This window comes from Dipodomys spectabilis, unplaced genomic scaffold (assembly GCF_019054845.1).
Source record: "Dipodomys spectabilis isolate Male_0828 unplaced genomic scaffold, ASM1905484v1 ptg000019l, whole genome shotgun sequence".
NCBI lineage: Eukaryota > Metazoa > Chordata > Mammalia > Rodentia > Heteromyidae > Dipodomys > Dipodomys spectabilis.
This window is the reverse complement of record NW_024870696.1, coordinates 5,115,687-5,136,275: the sequence shown is the minus strand read 5'-3', so window position 1 is coordinate 5,136,275 and position 20,589 is coordinate 5,115,687. Positions and strand designations below refer to the sequence as shown.

The 20,589-nt window shown below is 34.3% G+C and overlaps 1 protein-coding gene across 2 annotated transcripts in view; it reads left to right on the top strand.

Annotated features, from left to right (window-relative positions):
- Brinp3 (BMP/retinoic acid inducible neural specific 3) overlaps positions 1-20,589 on the top strand; it is a 424,144-nt gene that overhangs the window by 263,605 nt on the left and 139,950 nt on the right. For both annotated transcript variants that reach the window (XM_042674472.1, XM_042674473.1), the window contains 2 exons: positions 7,696-7,801; positions 16,951-17,187. In XM_042674472.1, the coding sequence (XP_042530406.1) occupies positions 7,696-7,801; positions 16,951-17,187 (343 nt within the window). The remainder of the gene's footprint in view (positions 1-7,695; positions 7,802-16,950; positions 17,188-20,589) is intronic.

Below are 20,589 nucleotides of genomic sequence, written 5' to 3'. Positions count from 1 at the left end.
CACTTCTGGTTCTTTGCTCGTTAATTAGAGATAAGCATCTTATGCACTTTCCTACAAGGGCTGTCTTCAAACTATAATCCTCAGATCTCACCCTCCTGTATAGCTAGGATTCCAGGAATAAACCATTAGTGCAACACATACCATATATATGGGTGCGTGTGCATATATGTATTTATTTATATGAAATGACTTTAGGCAATATTCAATCATACCATACTCCTCAGTTAAGAAGAAAATTGAAAATAGTAATAATAAGAACATTTTTGTATACACACAAGCCTATGTCTAACTAGGTGTCTTCTTTTATATCCTAGTAAGGCATAACCCTTTATGGCATGACAGTTGCTGGCATTTTGACAGTGACAGATTGCATTGGGCTGGGCTTGTGAGCACCGCTAGCCTGATGAACTGTCAGTGTTCCTGATTCTGCAGCAAGCATCCTCTAATGTGGTGATAGATGCTTTATTTCTTTACTTGACATTTGCCCATGCAGGTTTGTATTAACACTGTCAATGAAAGCACAGTGGAGAATCCAGTTTCTCTATTGTATGAAGTGTCAGTTGTTAGGTAAATGGTTGACTGAGACAAGGTGAGAATCAAGTGGGCAGATTGGCCGGATTTAGAAATAGAGTGATTTACTGACCTTTATGGTGAGAATTAATCAGAAGTGGGGTTCTAGTCAATGCAATACTAATTGCTTGCTGATCTTGGCAAAGGATTTGTTCATGGTCTTAGTGAATTAGTTTTCATGTGTAGCCCACGATTTGTATTTCATCTTGATTATATTCCTACCCATTCTCTCAAGGCATTGAGAATGCCCTTCTAGGAACAAGACTATATTGGAAAGGTTGGGTCTGAGTGACAGAATGTGTTTGGGAAAGGAATTAGTAGAACCATACAGAGCAGCCCACATGAGCTCCCTATTTCCAAGGGAGAGACAATCTGGGATACAGAATATTTCCTAATTCTATGTCCTTGATGATTTAGCTACATAAAATTTAGATAAGTCCTTGCTTTATGTTGTCTTTTATATGGTTATCTAATCAAGTTATTATTATTCTTCAAAATAATCAGAACATCCTTTCAGTATAATATGATGATTTACAAGCACTCTAAAAAAGCTATTTATAAGTACAACATACTTACAGATTGGTTTGTTGAAATGCTAACACTCTTTTGTATACCTACTTAAAGATGGAAAGAATATAATAATAAAAAGTAGTGAAATAAATAAATGAAAATGAAAAATAGCATATTTGTACTCTTACCTTGGATTCTTAACTGGGATTTTTGTGCCATTACCTTTTGAAGCTTCGTAGTCATTTCTAATTGGTTTGGAACTTAAAGGAAACATGATTGCAATCCATAGGGGAATAGGGTAGTACAAAAATTCTTCCAATTTTTTTACTTCTTTTTTTTTTTTTTTTTGTCGGTCGTGGGGCTTGAACTCTGGGCCTGGGCGCTGTCCCTCAGCTCTTCAGCTCAAGGCAAGTGCTCTACCACATGAGCTACAGCGCCACTTCCGGTTTTCTGGTGGTTTATTGGAGATAGGAGTCTCACGGTCTCTACTGCCCGGGCTGGCTTTGAACCGCGATCCTCAGATCTCAGCCTCCTGAGTAGCTAGGGTTACAGGCGTGAGCCACCAGCGCCCGGCTTACTTCTTTATTTTCTTTTTATTTCTTGAATATATCTAATGAAAGCTGACCTGGATTACAATTGTAATGTAAGGTAACAGAAAAAAAAATATTGGACCCCTGGTTTTCCTAAAATGCTATTTCATTGATCTAGATTAACCTTCATTCAGCCTGGCTCTGGCACTAAAAAGTGTTGACACTGTCTAAAGATCTCAGCAGATACAGGTAGTGGGCCAAAGCCCTCAACTATGTGCAATCCTGTCTATTGTTTGTAACTACTTTATGACAGTTTAGTTTTACTTTTCATTATTTGTGTTGAAAACATAAAAAACCTTCCAGCCAACTCTAGTAAAATAACAGTATCCCTTTAGGTTTTCTTTGAAGTATAAGCTCCTGCTTATGAAATATTATCATTTATAGCTATCACAAAAGCAGCTTGTAGAAAAATATCAGCTTTCTAAATGTATAATCATGAATTTAGGACCTAATGAGAGCTTTTTCTTGCTCTGTATTTGGTTATACTTTTGATTTTAAGCTCTACATTATTTAAAGATAGATTAGATAGATGGATAGATAGATAGCTAGATAGACAGACAGATAGACAGACAGACAGACAAACAGGTAGATAGATAGATAGATAGATAGATAGATAGATAGATAGATAGATAGATAGATAGATAGATAGATAGATAGATAGATAGATAGATAGATAGATAGATAGATAGATAGACAGACAGACAGACAGATAGATAGGCAGACAGATAATATCCACAGGAATGGGGTACAGGTTTGGCCCCTTTGTGACCAAATGCTACTAATCTAATTTCTAGAGTAAATACAAAGGAGACCTAATGTTATTTGGATGCTTTGTTGTGAGTTAGCTGTGTCCAGTTTATTTTATTCCATATCACATTAAATAAACACTTCCAGAACCTAAAAGAACTTTTCTCTTTTAACATAGGGTATAATTTTATGTTTTAGTGTGTACTTAAAATGCATACAAGTCTATCTCAACAGACTTACCTCTGGGTGTTTGTAGGGGGATTCTTGGGCAGTATTTTGATAGAGGGTAATTTATTGGCTATAAAAATGTAGGGCAAAAAAAAAATAAAAATGTAGGACAGGGACTGGGAAGATGGCTCAGTGGTAGAGTGCTTGCCCTTCATGCAAGAGGACCTAGGTTCGATTCCTCAGCACCACATAAGCACTAAAAAAGCTGGAAGTGTTGCTGTGGCTCAAGTGGGAGAGTGCTAGCCTTGAGCTGAAGAGCTGAGGGACAGTGCCTAGGCCCAGAGTTCAGGCCCCAGTTCAGGACCAATCAAAAAAAAAAAAAAAAGTAGGACAATCACTGTAGCCATGCACTGGACTGTGCTTTCCAGTAGAACAGGAGAGTACCGCATTGATGTGATTTTTTTCACCCCCCAGGAAGCATATGTGATTATGTTCTCAAGTAGAGCGCATGCTCTGTCGCTTGTGTTTCTCTCCTGGCCTTCATTGTCACTTCTTTATATTGTTTTTTTTTTTTTTTTTTTTTGGTCCAGTCGTGGGGCCTGAACTCTGGGCCTGGGCGCTGTCCCTCAGCTCTTCAGCTCAAGGCTAGCGCTCTACCACTTGAGCCACAGCACCACTTCCGGCTTTTTTCTTTTTGCTTATGTGGTGCTGAGGAATCGAACCCAGGGCCTCAGGCATGCAAGGCAAGCGCTCTACCACTGAACCACCTTCCCAGCCCTATATTGTTTTATATTGTTTCTTACTCTTTATTCATAAAAATGCCAAGCTTTATCTTTATTTTGTATGCATTTATAATTAATTTCTATAGCAATCATTTTTGTAAGTGTACATTCAAGTGTGTGTGTGTGTGTGTGTGTGTGTGTGTGTGTGTGCGCGCGCGCGTGCGCGAGCATTTGTGACAGTCGTGGGGCTTGAATTTAGGGCCCAATCTCTGCCCGTAGTTTTTTTTTGCACAAAGCAACTGGTGACACAGCTCCACTTCCAGCATTTTGGCAGCTAATTGGAAATAAGTGTTTTGCAGCACCCGATATTGTAATTATACCTATTTTAAAAAAAATCTTTTTTGAAGGATCATTGATATTTATGTGAAGGAGTCACTACATAACTTTTAAAAGTGAAATTCTGTAAATAGATAAACATAATATCTGAAAGTATTTTATCCACTCAAACAATTGAGGGAGGAAAAATAGGGTAAATAATCTTCAGGATGATGATTTTCATTTTCAAAGAATATGAATAATTCAGCAGAAGTCTATGCTCCTTTAAATTAAATTTATATTTGATTCTCATCATGCTTTTATGTGCAAATGTGAGAAATGTGTTCATTGATTGTATATCATAAAATTTTTTGAAATACCACTATGTAGTGTTAACTGGTTCAAGAAAATATGGAAAATGTAAAATATACTTAAAATCATATATATATATATATATATATATATATATGGGTGTATGTTTTGCATTACACAGCACATATAATATTTATTATTTTTTCATGCAATATGTAGATACAAGATAAACTTAAATTGATTCATTATATTCCTGTATTTTTCATGTGGTAATATTTTATACATAAATTTATACTTTTCCTTCAAAGATTATGATAAAACCTTTTGGTGAAGCCTACTGAAATATTTTATGTTATATTTTTATTGTTTTTAAGTAATTTTAAAGGTATGAAAATTCAATATGTCAAGTACAATGTATGTTTATCAGCATCATCCCTTTCATTATTCTCCACCATTTCTCTCAACACCCCCAATCCCCTTAGTTTTCCTAGTTTATTTTTCACCTATGTACATTGAATATTATGACTGGATTCTCCCTTCTTCTTCTCTTCCATTTTTCTGCCCCCTTCAACCTTTCTTTCCCACACACATCAAGTACTGGTTTTGTAGTATTCATTTGTTTACACTGTAAATTGGTTGTTGAATGGAATTAAACTATTAGAATTCTCCTTTGGCTATATCACATTTCGGGTAATACATTTCTGTACCTGTGCTAATGATCCTTTATATACTTACATTTACATTTATAAGTTGAATCTAAATTTCATATATGAAGGAAACATATAAGTCCGTGACTAGATTTATTTTACTTTATTCTTATCATCAGGTCCATTCTGATAAAATATTGTTACTCCTGATGGATGAGTAAAATTCCACTGTATGTATCTGCCACAATTAATTGACCTATTCATCTATTGAAGAGCAGCATTTGGACTACTTTCATACTGTGGATATGGTGAATACATGAAAAATTGTTTTAAAAAAGCATTTTGCCACTAAAATATACTTTCTCCAATATGAATATATCATTTTATATGCATATTGCAATTACAATGTGTAAAATTCATTTAATAATTAAAAGCAAGCCCAATAATTACTGCAATGGAATACAAATTAAGCTACATTGAATCTGTTTTATATTCAATGCTTAATAAAATTTAAATAAGAATGAACAACTGACAGAAATAAATTCAATGACTAAAACGTATTTAAGCTCAACAGCCATATTTGAAATTAAAAAAGCATCATTAGACATTATCACCACCTGAAATAAAATGATAAATGATATTGTCTTTATAAAACCAGAATTTTCCCAAGTGATTTTTTTTGTTTATGACTTTTACAACATGTAATTACATCTATATTACCTGTGTGCTATCAGAATATATAATATTCTTTAATACATGTATAAACTAGTCAATACTCGTGTTTTATTTTTCAAATCTCTAGTGTGGATTAATATTTGGGTTTATGAGAATATACTTCAAAGAATGTATCAATTAATACTCAGAACAATGCTAGTTCACTTTGCCCTAGATTCAAGATGATTAGCCAGAATTTCCATAGTAATATTTATCACTCATGAGAGTGACCCAAATAGCATAGCTTTTCAATGGAATTCTGCATCAATCTAGACCAATTAACTTGTGCTTTATTATAATTTACATAGGAAAGATAGGAAGCTTTATGTTGCAATTGTAACAACAACTTTGTGAAAAGAAAGATAAGTAAAACATGGAAAAAATCTTAAGAGCTCTAATTCTGGAATTCTTTTTATAGCCAACCTACAAACATTCTAAACAGTGCTTACAAAACAGCTTTTAATTGTCCTAAATAATTTTTCAAAGATTTTTATTGCTTTTCTTTACACCCTTATAATCTTCAAAGTTTGGGTTTTAGAAACTAAAAATATAAATTTAATAAACACCTGTCTTATTAACATTAAATATCATGATTTATTTGTAATCTCTTTAAACTCAGTCAAGAGAAACAAATAAAATATAGATAGAAACAAATAATATACTGTTTATTCACTCTCTTTTTATTGTTATTTAGATATAATATTTTTAAGGGAGAAATGAATTTCTTCTATCAGAGAAAATGTATGAAGGTATCTATAAAAATAAAGAATTAAGTTAGTTGAAAATAAAAATTAAATTTATTTCTTGTGCATCTACAATTTAAAACAATAATTGTGAACTTGAAAATAAGGTGTACCATATGACATACTTTTAAATGATTAAAACTTCTTAGATTTGATTTTTATTAATAAATAATTTTTAAAATAAATAACCTAAAATTAAATCATGCATCTCCTGATCTTTTATCATAGCAGATTGCAACAATTTTGTGCAAAACTATTTTACATTTATAATCTATTTCAACACAGTTCCAAATGTATAAGAGATGTGAGCACATAGAAAAATTTCAGAGAACTTTCTAAATCTAAGTCTAAGATACTCTGTAAGACAGATGTCTGACATTTTGGAGGAATAACAAGAAGCCAGTGGGGTTTGGGGAAAAGCAAACAAACAAAAAAGAGATAAATTTGAAAGGCAACAAGTAGTTGGAAAATATGGCATTGTTTTTTTCTAAATTTATTAAAGATTCTAGCTTTTACTTTGAATAAAATAAAACCTCATGTCTGCTTTATAAATGGTAATATAAATTCTGCTTTTCAAAGTACTATCTTACTATTCAGAAGAAAAGTAGTTAAAGAGAAATTTCATTATAATTATTATCTTCTCTAAAATGATTTTGTTTACAGGATGAATTTTGGTATATAATTGATTACTTTTCAGGTTTAATCAGTCACTTAATTGTATTTATTACTTATGTGTCATCATTTTCTGATGCTCTCTATTTCAATACACCACAATATGAGATTCCATAGTTAAGTATAACATTGGTGCATGGAAAAACTGTAATTATATACAACTATTAAAATATTTCAGGTAGGGGCTGGGAAGTGGCTCAGTGGTAGAGCGCTTGCCTTGCATGCCTGAGGCCCTGGGTTCGATTCCTCAGCACCACATAAGCAAAAAGAAAAAAGCCGGAAGTGGTTCTGTGGCTCAAGTGGTAGAGCGCTAGTGTTGAGTTGAAGAGCTGAGGGACAGCGCCCAGGCCCAGAGTTCAGGCCCCAAGACCGGACCCCCCCCAAAAAAAATATATTTCAGGTAGAAATAATCATAATTGAGCTGAACATGAGATTAACATTAAAGTTGTAGATGAAAAGTAAGTTTCTCTTGAAAATTGGGTAGAGGTAGGTGATGTTATTGAATCAAAGATGTAGAATTAAAATTATTTCCCTGCACAGGAGATACTCCATTTATTGAGAAGAAATAGAAGAGAGGGAAGTCACACAGGTTATAGAAGTTTAATGTTACCATAAAAGGGGGAAATTATTTTATATTAAATAATAAGATAATAAAATCCATTTTTAGATACAACAGGACAAATGCTACGATTTATTAGAGAAAACATCAAACACAAGAACCCTATGTGAGCTGAAATGTTCTGTTTTAAGGAGTTTCAGTCATAACTTTGGTAAACTCAGTGAACTAATGTAAGTACTATTTTAGACCAAACAGATTTGAAGCGAAAGGAAGTGGCTGCTCTGTTTCTGTGGCGTGGTGCTTGATAGATTGTAGGCTTTAAATGATGTTTACCAGAAGATGAATATTAGTGTGCAGCAACTACCTTAAAGAAAAACCATTGCAAAAGTCTGACTTATGTAACAAAGCTGATGTTTTACTTGTCAGGTAACAGAAACGCGGACGGGGCCTCTTGGTTGCAGTAACTATGACAACCTTGATTCTGTCAGTTCGGTTCTGGTTCAGAGTCCAGAGAACAAGATTCAGTTACAAGGTATGTAGGTAAAATTTTATTAATTCTCTATGACCCTGTGGTATATATTAACTAGTTCTGATATATATATATTTAATGACACATATATAGTAGTAGCTTCTAGATACATAAATGCTAATTTCATAATGCAAATTGTGTTCTAGGCCACATTAAGTGCTAAAATTTATTTTTTAAATTAAATAACATATAGCAATTGAAAAACTAAAATGACAATTTTTTTTTCTCATAGATGTTAATCATTGCCTCAATAAACATCAAATTCTACATAGGCTTATTTGTTCTATTATTATTTTATAGATTTGTAACAGTTGTAACCACCTTCCTTCCCATTGTCAAACTGTTGGAATTTAAAATTTAATGTAAAATAGAAAATAGTATTGAATATTTTTTCTGGAAAGTAGAAACAAATTTTAAAACAGATGAACAAATATTAATATTTATATTGCTCCCAATGTGATATCATAATGGTAATAATTTTACATTTTCTTCTATTCATACATTTTGTGCTAAATTAAAAGATTACCATAATCAGGGAAATTGTAAACAACAACAACATAGTGTCTGTACATCTTATGCTATAATGGGTCAACCTATATCCTTATTTTGGGATTTTGTTACTTCTCTTCCTCTCCGCAAAGTAGAAAAATGTATATACAAGATGTAGGGCACCAAAATCAAATACAGTGACAAAAGGTTTTATACCATAGGGGAAGAACATACAAAAGAAACAAACAGAAAAATCACATAGTACATTAAAAACAACAGTGACAAAATAAAAACCTCTTGTGTCCCTATCTTGGGGTTCATTTTTCTTAGGTTTTATTATCTTTAAATAGTTGTACACAGGTGACATTTAACAAAGCAGTTTCTGAATACAATGCATCTTAATTACATTCTAATTCCCATCAACCCACTCCTTTCTTTATGTTTTTAATTTTTTTGATATTTCCAATGAATTATTGACTACATTCTTCCCTCCTACCTCACTTCATTTGACTACTCCTTTGTCCTTGGTCCCATCTTTCCTTTGTGAGTATCTATTTCTTTTTGTTGGTTTTGATGGACTTTAACCTAATTTTTCTAAAAGATACGATTATTGGAGCTTTTCATGAAATCTAATATATGTTAGTTAATTCATTTTTAACCACTTGCATATCACTCATTTTTTTATGTGTAGATTTATAGGTACATTCTATCTATGAGGGAAAAAATGCACCTTTGTTTCTCTGGGTCTGGCTGACTTGACTATATATTTCCCTGATGTTTCCATTTCCATGTGAATGGCACATCAAACTTTCAACATATGAATAAAATTCAATTATGCATATATACCACATGTTCTTGATCCATTCTCTATTGGGGGCATCTGGGTTGATCCATATCTTGGCAATGGTGAATAGTTCTCAGTGAACGAGGATGTGCTCGTGGCTTTACTTTACTTTTGTGTTCTGTTGGATAAATGCTCAAGATTCTCATATGTCACCTTGCACCTGCATCAATTCAAATATTTCAAAGACCTCAGTGTAAGACTACAAGCAATGAAAAATTCACAGGAATGGATAGGAGAAACATTATGTCTCTTGGGCACAGGTTGAGACTTTCTAGATATTGTGAATTGTGTAAAACTTTAAATATTTTAACTATTTAATGCTATTTTATTATTTTGGATTTATTGATATGTTTCAAATTTAAATAAAATGAGTTATAAAAATATTTTCATTATCTAATAATCATTTTATTGTGAATTATTATTCCATCAGAATATTAGCTTTGATCCAAAATATTATAGTTAGACTATTTTACTTGGTATTTAATTGGTTTATTACAAAATAATTTGATTGTAAAATTTTGGCTTTTATTGCCTATGGAACAGTGACAGCTCCAGAATAAATTAATATTTTAAGAGCAATATTCAGTTTCCCCTTTTGAAATTTAACTAAAGAAATAATTGAAGAAAAACAATTTTTATGTACAATTATTTTTTTCTACTGTTTTCACATAATTAACTCACAAATCAGTTTTAACTTTTTGGCAATTATCATGTCTATATTTTCAATTGTTTGTTTTAACTATAACTGTGCCACAGTTCCATTTTCAGCATTTTGGTGGTTAATTAGAGATAAGAGTCTAAGAGACTTGCTTGCCTAGGCTGGCTTCAAACAAGTATCCTTAGACTTCAACATGGTGAGTAGCTAGACTTAGTGGAGATAGCAATTGACAAACTGTTGTAAATATCACACTAATTCTGACAAATAAATAAATAAAATGAAACATCTTCTGGTAGAGAAAACTTGATTGATCTGTTTGAACTTGCCGTGTGACTTTGCCAATAGAATTACAGAGTAGACACTTTGCACAAAGCAAAAAATTACTTTCTATGAATCCAAATTATCCATGAAAACATATTAGGGATGTGTAGTACAATATTACTAAATCTATGGTAAGGATATATTGCAACTATTGAAAATTCAATGTTCAAAACCTTTTGAATGTAATGAATCTAATAAGATACTCCTAAGTAACAAAATAACAGGATTAGGAATCACATACATTTTTTAGTAGCATTTTAGTGAAATTCTCAGAAACAGAAAAAGGATCAATATGACTGAGTTCCAATTAGTTCCCAAGATAGTTGTTTCCAACCTTATATATGAATAAAGTTGTCACAAGAACAAGCCATTTTTCTATAGATGATTAGATGTTAGTTTAATTGTCCGGTTTACTGGCAAACATTCTGCTTCGTGAAGGTATTTCTCAATCTTTTGGACATATATATATGAATTAATTTTCCCAGCCACTTACATATATCATATTGAGAAGTATTCAAATAATTTTTGCTAAGACTCATCATGGCAAAAATATAAACAAAGTTATAAAATCTACCAATCTAAGGTGATATTAGTCTATTAAAATCTCCCAGTTGGGACTGAAAATGTGGCTTAGTGGTAGAGTGCTTGCCTAGCATGCCCTTGGATTTGATTCCTCAGTAATGCATAAACAGAAAAAGGCAGAAGTGGCGCTGTGGACCATGTGGTAGAGCTATAGCTTTGAGCACAGAGAGGCTCAGAGACAGACCCCAGGTCCTGAGTCCAAGCCCCAACACCAGGAAAAAAAATTTCCCAATTATCTCTTTTTCGTTGCAAAATTATCTGATTATTTTGTGCTTTCCAGAGATTGTTCTAAAGTTGGCTGTTACTCATTTTGATTGAAATTTGAGTTAAATTGTATTTCTAACTATAAACCCTAGTTTATAGTAACAAACTTTACATTGTTTTTTTATTAGTCCATACATTGGTGTATATTTCAAATATTAATTTTTAAGTAAATCCAAGATATTAATTTTTTTATTCCTTCAGAGTTTGCTATTTTCCCAATAATTTCTTCATCTATTTTATGTTTCAGTATTAGTGAAGGGTTTTTTGTTGCTTCACTCTTATTTTTGTTTGCTTATTGGGTTTGTAGCTCAGCTGGATGACTAACACACCTGAGGAGTTAATTAGCTCTGTCATAGGCACTTCAATATGTTTTTTTTATTTTTTACTAAGTTCAATTATAAAACCAAAGATATTCATTAATAAACTCACTCCCAAAGCCCACAGCACATAGTCATTTCTTCCCTTTAGATGACACCCAGCAATTTTACTTGCTTTGACTGTTTTCTTTAAAAAATAAACAAAAAACAAAACCAAAAAACCAGTCCTGTTTTCAACAAATTAAACATCCGTCTTTTACTTCATGCTTCTCAGCATGTAGAATTAGTGCTACTTCACATTCTGCCTTTTAAAAAATATTAGAAGATGTTATATATATATAAAAGTTTTCATTATGACAGCAACATAACTGTCTATAATGTTCTTTGATCATGTCTCCCCTCATCTCCATTAACCTTTCTTTAGAAGCCATTTGAATGCATTTGTAATGGTTTTTAGTGGAACTGATTAGGCTACCTATGCATATATAGTGTGCTAATTTAGTACTTATCCTTGTATTCACTCTGCTTTCCCTCTACCCTTCCTCACAGCCTCTCTTCTCCACAGTTGCCTTTATATAATCATATCATATTATCACAGTAGCTTTTACACTATAATTTCATGTTCCCTAATGACAGTGTGGTCACTATTTCTACTCTCCTATTTTGGGAAATTTTTAAAATACTGCTCTGGGTAACACTAACAACACTGTCTGCAAAGGAGTTCAATTTGTCCCAATACAAGCCAGTTATTTCTTATGTGGGTGAGCTTGTCAGAGAATAAAAAAAGTGTTTAATTGGTCTATAAATAACCTGCCATCTTTATTTCTAGTATAGTTCTTCCATGTCTGTATATGTGTGTGTATATATACAGATATGTTTTGTCTGAAATGTATCTCATTTCTTGCCATAATTTATTACTCTCCTAATTACTTCCTCATTATTTGTTTTTTCTACAAAAGCATTATAATTTTTGTAGGCTGAAAGTTGTAATCTAAAAAGTTATTTCCTGATTTCTAAGTGTTAAATTAGTTCTATAAATTTCTTTTTATGAAAATATACATTTGAAATATATCAATAGGTTTCAAATATTTGCTTTGCATACACTAATACCTGCCTTTGATATTTTAACATATTGGAACATATTGGTCATTGTTACTGAGGCCATTAGAAAAGGCCCTTGAATCTATTTCTTGCTCTGAATGTATATGGTTAAAGTGTGCAGTACTTCTGAGATACAGAGCACTTGACACCTAAAGACATAGCTTCCTTTCTCTTTGGTGATCCTATGGTATCTGACATATTTCATCTGTAGTGTGTCAAGTGAAGAATTGTCTAGTAGGTTCTTCTACTTCTCCTATCACCTAAATTAACTTTCTACCATCATTTCCTTAGTTTAGATTTTTTGAATCCTCTTCATGAACTTTTCATATCTTTTTTTTTTATACATTCTACTTCTAAAAAGTGCCTCTTTTGAGTACTCCATGCTTGAAAGTCAGTTACACAAAAAATTAATTCTACACAATTCATCTTGTTATAGGAGTCCTAAAAATATGACTGCAACTTTTCATTTTCTAAATAACTCAGTAATTCTATTGTTTTAGCCTCTCAGTGTGCATCAAACAAATACTAGTTTAAAAATCTGCAAATGCACCATGCTTTGAAATGCACAGGTAATTTTTCAATGTTAAAAATTATCCATGTTTTGGGTTGGGAAGGTGGCTCAGTGGTAGAGTGCTTGCCTTGCATGCATGAGGCCCTGGGTTCGATTCCTTAGCATCACATAAGCAAAAAGAAAAAAAAGCCAGAAAGTGGTGCTGTGGCTTAAGTGGTAGAGCACTAGCCTTGAGATGAAGAGCTGAGGGACAGCGCCCAGGCCCAGAGTTCAGACCGCATGACCAGACCCCCCCAAAAAATTATCCATGTTTCAAATAATATTGAAATCCTGTTTTTAGATTCAATGATTTTTTATCTTTTCTGTAGATAATATAACTTAGTTACCTATATGTGCTCTTATTCTTATCAAGTAGAATCCTATAATACATGATAGCAATTTTCTTATTTGAAAACTTCCTGTCAATTACCTCCTAATGGCAGATGTTCAATAAATATCTTATTTGCTGGAGATAAGATACAAATTAATACCTTTTCTCAGTTCTGTATGGGAGAATTACCTAAAAGATGACATTGGAAAAGTAATGTACTTACAAAGTCAAATATTTCCTGAATATTAATATATGCACAGCCTCCTACATAACAAGTCAATGGGCAAGAAATAGATTCTTTCTTGATACAACTAAATCACAAAACATTTGCCAAAATGCAATTTGTTGTTCAATAACTTGGTGTTGGCCAAAATTTTCATTATTTTTATGTTTTATTATCTGATGGGACAGAATATTTGGCTTTATACTAAGTTTTCTTCCTGGTAAGAAGTTCTACAAATGAAACTGCATATATTGAAATATAGTAAGTGCTAAAACCCATATAATTAGTTTTATTGCTTTTTTTTTCCTATGTGTGCCACTCTTAAGGTATAAACTCAGGATCTGGGAGTTGTCCTTGAGCTTTTTTGGTCAAGGCTAACACTCTACCAATTGAGCCATAGAGTCACTTTTGGCTTTTTCTGAGTAGCTTTTTGGAGAAAGAATCTCATGGACTGGCTTTGAACCACCATTTCTCATTTCTCTCCCTAAGGAAAAGCTAGAGATTGCAGGCATGAGCCATCAGATCCTGGCATATTTTTCATTTTTTATTATTTTCTGAAGAGGAAGGTGTTAGGTTTTTAAAAAGAGGTAGCAAAGTAAGAACAGCAGTACTCACGTGGTATTCAGGTAAGGGGTAGGTTTATTCAGTAGACCTGCTGGGACCAGGCAAGGTTGGCACTCCATGTGGCTGGGAAAGAGAGGAAAGAAAGAGGAAAGAGCTAGAGCAGAGAGAAAGCAGAGAGAGCTAGAAAAGAGCAGCAAGAGAGAGGTAGCAGAGAGAGCTAGAATAGAGCAGTGAGAGAGCTGGCAAAGAGAGGAAAGAGAGAGGAAAGAGCTAGAAAAGAGCAGAGAGAGAGCAGAGCTAGAAAAGAACAGCAAGAGAGAGCCTTCGGGCCTCTAGGGTATGGGCGGAGAAAGGTGTGGCCACATCAAATTCAGATGTGACCTCAGCTGATGCAGATGTGACCTCTTCCAGGTGTCCCAGTTGCCTAGGTAACGCAGGTACTGGATGGAGACTTTGCTGCAAAGAGGGTGGAGTCTGCTAGCCATCCAGGAGCGGACCTTACATTCCAGCCTTTTAATAATCATGAAATATGGTGAGGATTTTCTCTGGCTACTTCCTGCTGACAAGGGGCGTCGACAATAGGGGTAAAAGGCTGGAATTTGGTCCCCTCCCAGAGAAGGCAGTGAGCAGCAGCTGTCCCTTGGTGGCATGAGTCCTTAGATGAAGTCTGGAGAAGTCTCATGAGCAGTGAGGGGCTGGAAAAAAAATACTAGAGAGCAAATAAGTGGCAAGAGGAAGGACTTGGGGCTGAAAATGTTGGTAGAAACATCCCTAGCTACTTCTGACATCTGGCTACTAGGTAGAGGAGTCAAGTGACAAAGGCAAGAATATAAATTCCTGTTCAGTTAATAGGTAGACAGGTTAAGACATTGGATGGGCAGGCTTCTTACTTCCACTGACCTCCCGGCTCTGGTTAATTTTGAAAGGGTAGGCACAAAGTTGCTGATGTGACATCATCTCCTCTTACTCCTCTCCAGGTTCCCTTGTTCCCCAGACTGGCTGAGTCTAGGTGCTCGTTGCTGGGATGGCTTGTCCCAGTTGGTATTCAAGGAGGTTTGAACTCAAGGCCTGGGCACTGTCCCTGAGCACTTCTGCTCAAGGCTAGCACTGAACCACTTTGAGTTATAGTACCACTTGCAGAGTTTGGCTGGTTAGAGATAAGAGTCTTGAGCCATGTTTCCAGCCTGGCTCTTTGCAGGTTAGTTGGGAGATGGAGTGTTAGGGATTTTTCAGCCCAGGCTGGCTTTGAACTGAAATCTTTGCCGCATAAGCTCTTTATTATTTCCAATTAAAGCTACAAGGAGATCAAGTAGAATAAGTAGAACTTACCTGCTCCTTATCAAGAACTGACCAACGAATATTCTGCAATGACAAAACTCATTAGATGTGATGAGAATTTTAGCATATATATGCCCAGTATTTTAGAACCATGTAGTCAGTAGTAGAATACACAACACAAAACAAAAAAGGCAAAACTCAAAACCTAAAATTTTGACAACGTTTAGACATCTTTGCTAACAAAGCACATCAGATGGTTGGGCCTCAGTTACCAGAGCCTGTGAAAAGAGCAGCTTGTTAGCAAGGCACCTTAGAATAGATGGATGGAGTAGTAAGCTTGGTGGAAGGTTAAGGGTCAGATAGGGCCAAACCCTTAACCTACCACGTGGCCAAGATGGCGAATTCAAGATGGCGAATTTCTGAAAGAATGCAAAGAAAGCCTGAACAAATAGACCAAGCCTACTTTGGCTAGCCTTTGAGAGGGAACCTAGAGGGGGGTCCCTGGGACCCAGCCTGCATTGCACTCTTCAAGGCACCATTTATGTTAGTTTTTAAAAAGAGGTAGCTGAGTAAGAACAGCAGCACTCACATGGTATTCAGGTAAGGGGTAGGTTTATTCAGTAGACCTGCTGGGACCAGGCAAGGTTGGCACTCCACCTGGCTAGGAAAGGCCTGGGAATGAGAGAGAGCTGGGAAAGAGAGGAAAGAGAGAGGAAAGAGCTAGAAAAGAGCAGAGAGAGATCAGAGCTAGAAAAGAACAGCAAGAGAGAGCCTCTGGGCCTGGGCTAAGGCCTTATCTAGGGTATGGGCAGAGAAAGGTGTGGCCACATCAAATTCAGATGTGACCTCAGCGAATGCAGATGTGACCTCTTCCAGGTGTCCCAGTTGCCTAGGTAACGCAGGTACTAGGTAGAGACTTTGCTGCGAGGAGGGTGGAGTCTGCTAGCCATCCAGGAGCGGACCTTACAGAAGGAACTTTGTCAAACTTGCAGTCTCACAGATCAATGTTAAACAAATGAGCCACATAAGTTTTGTATCTTTGTTGCCCTGAAATACATTTTACAAACATATACAAGCTCATACTTCCTTTCTGCCTTTATATTATTTTAACTGCTTTGATAAAGGTAGATTATCTGAAAGTAATGAAAATATGAAAAATTACTTCAAATAAGAACTGAAAACCATTTGAAATCATTTTATGGAAATCAAACAAGTACATTTTCAAAGGAATAGACAGGTATTATTTACAGTTCAATACATAAATTTGAGATAACTAGATAACTTTGAAAGTTGTAGAATATGCACAGACTCTAAGTTAATATACCAGTTACTGTGTTTTTCTCCCTTTTATGTTTTTTTATTGCAAAATAATGTACAGAGGTGTTACAGTTGCATGAGTAAAGTATTGAGTATGTTTCCTATTGAGCATTGTTACCTCCTTTACCACCTCCTTTGTTTTTCCCCTACCATCCCTACCCTCCCCACCACCCCACTCCCCCCCCAACCAAGTTGTAAAACTCATTTTTAACATAGTGTCTTTGTGTTTTGTTTTGTTTTTCTGAGTGTCACAAAAGTAAACTTTGCTTTTTCTTTAACAAAGTAAAATTAACTGGTTTGCTTATTTTCCAAGGGCTTCAAGTGCTCCTTCCAGACTACCTTCAGGAACGTTTTGTGCAAGCAGCATTGAGCTACATCGCTTGTAATTCAGAGGGAGAGTTTATCTGTAAGGACAACGATTGCTGGTGCCAATGTGGCCCCAAGTTTCCGGAATGCAACTGCCCCTCCATGGACATTCAAGCCATGGAAGAGAATCTTCTTCGAATAACTGAAACATGGAAAGCCTACAACATTGACTTTGAAGAATCTGGTAAGTCATATAATTTACTATAGCATTTTCATCATTGACCACAAACCTTATTAAAAATCTTGTCCTATAGTTTCTTTTTAGTATTCCTGCAAATGGACATTTCTGTATTCTTTATTACTGTGTATTCAATATTTTACTGTGTACTGATCTAGAGTAGAGGCAGTAGAGTTTAACTGACTTTTTTGGTATTAGCCATTTACAAGAGAAAGCTCCTGAATTTTCAATACAATAAATACTTCATTATCTGGTATCTGGTATCTCTCATGCTCCTTAAAACTTTTCAATGGTGCTAAATTTTACTTGGGAAGCAACATACATTCCATACCCTCTTTACATTAACATGCTTCTTATGATTGCTTACTCTCAGTGAACATGTTATTTTATAATCATATTTCGATCAACTTTGCGCTGCCAATGAATTTTTTTTTACTTTTATACTTTTTGAACTTTTAGAAAGGTTTGTGTTTGATTTTTAGTATTTTTTTTCTTAGTTTTAGAACTCTCCAGTAAGGCTTTAATAGTTTACATTTTAGAAAGCACCAAATTAATGATAGTATAAAATAATTTCTAAAAATTAGAAAAAGATTGATGATATTTATGTCATAAATTTTGATTTAAGAATAAAAATTAGAATTAAAAATAGAGCTGGGTACTGGTGGCTCATGCCTGTAAACCTAGCTACTCAGGAAACTAAGATCTGAGGATGGAAGTTCGAAGCCAGCCTGGGCAGGAAAGTCAGTGAGACTCTCACCTCCATTTAACCACCAGAAAACCAAAAGTGATGTTATAGCTAGAGTGGTAGAGCACTAGCCTTGAGCAAAAGAGCTCAGAGACAGTGCCCAAGCCCCAAATTCAAGCCCAAGACTGACAAAGAAGAAAAAATAGAAATAAGAATTAAAACTATCTACAGTATGGTGAAACTATGTAAGATTTGGTAAAAACATATTATACATGCCTAACTTTCAAATTGCATAGACAAATACCAAATTATATGTATAAAGGTAACAACAGATTATGAAGTTAAAAGATTTCAGCCTTTTTAAGAAATATTTTGATAAAAATATAATATTGAATACATTGAACTCATAGAAGTAGAGAGTAGTATGGTCTTTTCTGGATCCTGGGAAGAATGTAACAGATATGACAATTAATTTCACAATGTTTTAGTTATGCAGGAAGAGTACTCTGGGGTAGTTATTGTGCTACTTCTGGATATACTTAATGCTTTCTATAATTTAATGTGATTAAGAGTAGGTTTCACATATTCTTATCTCAGAATTGACAAAATATGGAGGTAATTCATATTTCAATTAGCTTGGTTTAGTGATTTCTTATTACATACACAGATCTCAAGCTCAGATTGTATATGATAAATGTATAGAATTATAATAATTTATTAATGTATAATTAAATAATTAAAAATGCCAAACACATGCTAGAAAAAGGGCCTTATCAACAAACAAAAATAGAAAACAGCAGAGAGAATAATGAATGACACCAAGCGTCTGTGATTACTGTTCCTTGGTGCATTTCAATCAATTCAGAGCAGATTTCAAGGATGAAAATTGCTATAAGTTCTTACCTGCTTCTCCAAGAACAGAAAAACCTGAAGTAATGTTGTTTTTAATCATATAGACTAAAGTGATATTATTAGCTTGAGCTGCCATAGATATACAATTAGTCTTTGCATTGTAGATATTTTTCTTATTTTGAATATAAATATATGGAAGGTTTCAAATTAGGTATACTAATAAAAAGAAATTCCAGTGATGGAATCTTCTAGAATGTTTAGGTCTATACTGCCAATGCTCCTGAAGACTGAAACTGAAAATTCTATGGGGTCATGACTGAAAACTCTGTAGGACTCTGGTTAAGCAAACCAGATTTATCATATTTTGAACCTAAGCACAGGACCTTAAAAAGACCAACTTTTATGTCTACTAAAAACAATTAATGATTGAGATTCTGTCTACTTGAGGATATAACACTCCTAATATTCTAGTCTCTTTAGTCATGATAGACATTAAAGCCTTATGTAAACAGACAAAATCTCTTGACCAATAATCATCATTTAAAAATTAGCAAGCATCAGTTTGTTGGGTATGTGTGAATCTAGAAATATCTAGATTCTCTATTCTATTACATTAGGTCTGTTTGATTTATGTGAATGTCATGATATTGAATATAACAGATTTCTAGTATATTTTGAAATCAAGATATAAAATATTTCCATTTATTAATTGCACATCTGCTTTGCCTATTTTTTGTTTGTGGGTCCATGTAAATTTTGTGATTATTTTTATTCTGATTTGTGAAGAAAATAACTCATGGCTTGTTGGGATTTCACTAAGCATGTATATACTATAGCCATTTTACTATGTATCCTGCAAATCCATAAACATAGGATAACTTTACAAATGCGTCCCGTGTAAGTTTTCTCAGGTATTTTGCAATTGTCATTATAAATAACTTCTGCCCTTTAGGGAGATTGATTTGTAGTTATTTTAATTATTCATATCATTGAACATTGGATTTGTGGTTATAGTTCTGGATGCTGGGGTATAAGAACACCAAATTCAAAGGAAGTCAGCAAGGCAAACTTTCCTTCTGCACAGAAGGGTATGCCATTAGCTGAAAATCCCTCAAGGAAGAACCCAGAACAGTTCAGCTGCTCCCTTTGATCCATAAAGCAGCAGGCCCTGCCCCTCTGCTTGAATTGGCTAAGCTCAGGTTCAAAATCAGCTCACAACCAGCAACTTTGAACTGGGTAGGATGTCGTAATTACTCAAAACCTTTATTACTTTTACTTCCTGATGTTGTCTTAGCAGAATAATCAACAAGAGACAAGCCACCAGGTATTGTAAGAACTTTTTTTAAAAGAAGGTTTTATTGTTTTTTTTTTTTTTTTGGTCATAGGGCTTGAACTCTGGGCCTGGGCACTGTCCCTCAACTCTTCAGCTCAAGGCGAGCGCTCTACCACTTGAGCTACAGTGCCACTTCCCATTGTAAGAACTTTTAAGCAACCTACTTTGACAGAAAAGACTGCCCTCCACCATTAAAAAAAGTTCTATTCTTCAAAGTCTCTTAGCATGATTTTATTCTCTATCTCAGCTGTATTTCACAATTGGTATGATACAGAAATTTGGATGGGGCAGTCTCTATGATTCTATGAATTAGTCCCATAGCATCTAATTAAAGATGTTATCCCAATTATAACAATGAAAGACATGAGAATTGAATTCAACTGCATTTCTTCCATTTTCTAGTCACCTACTGAGGGATTCATTTACCTCTGAATTTTTAGTTGATAGTCCTATCTTGGGCTGCATTTGGGGAAATGAAGGTACAAACTCCGACCTGCAATCAAGATACCTACTCCCTCTTTTCCTGCCAGAATCCTAT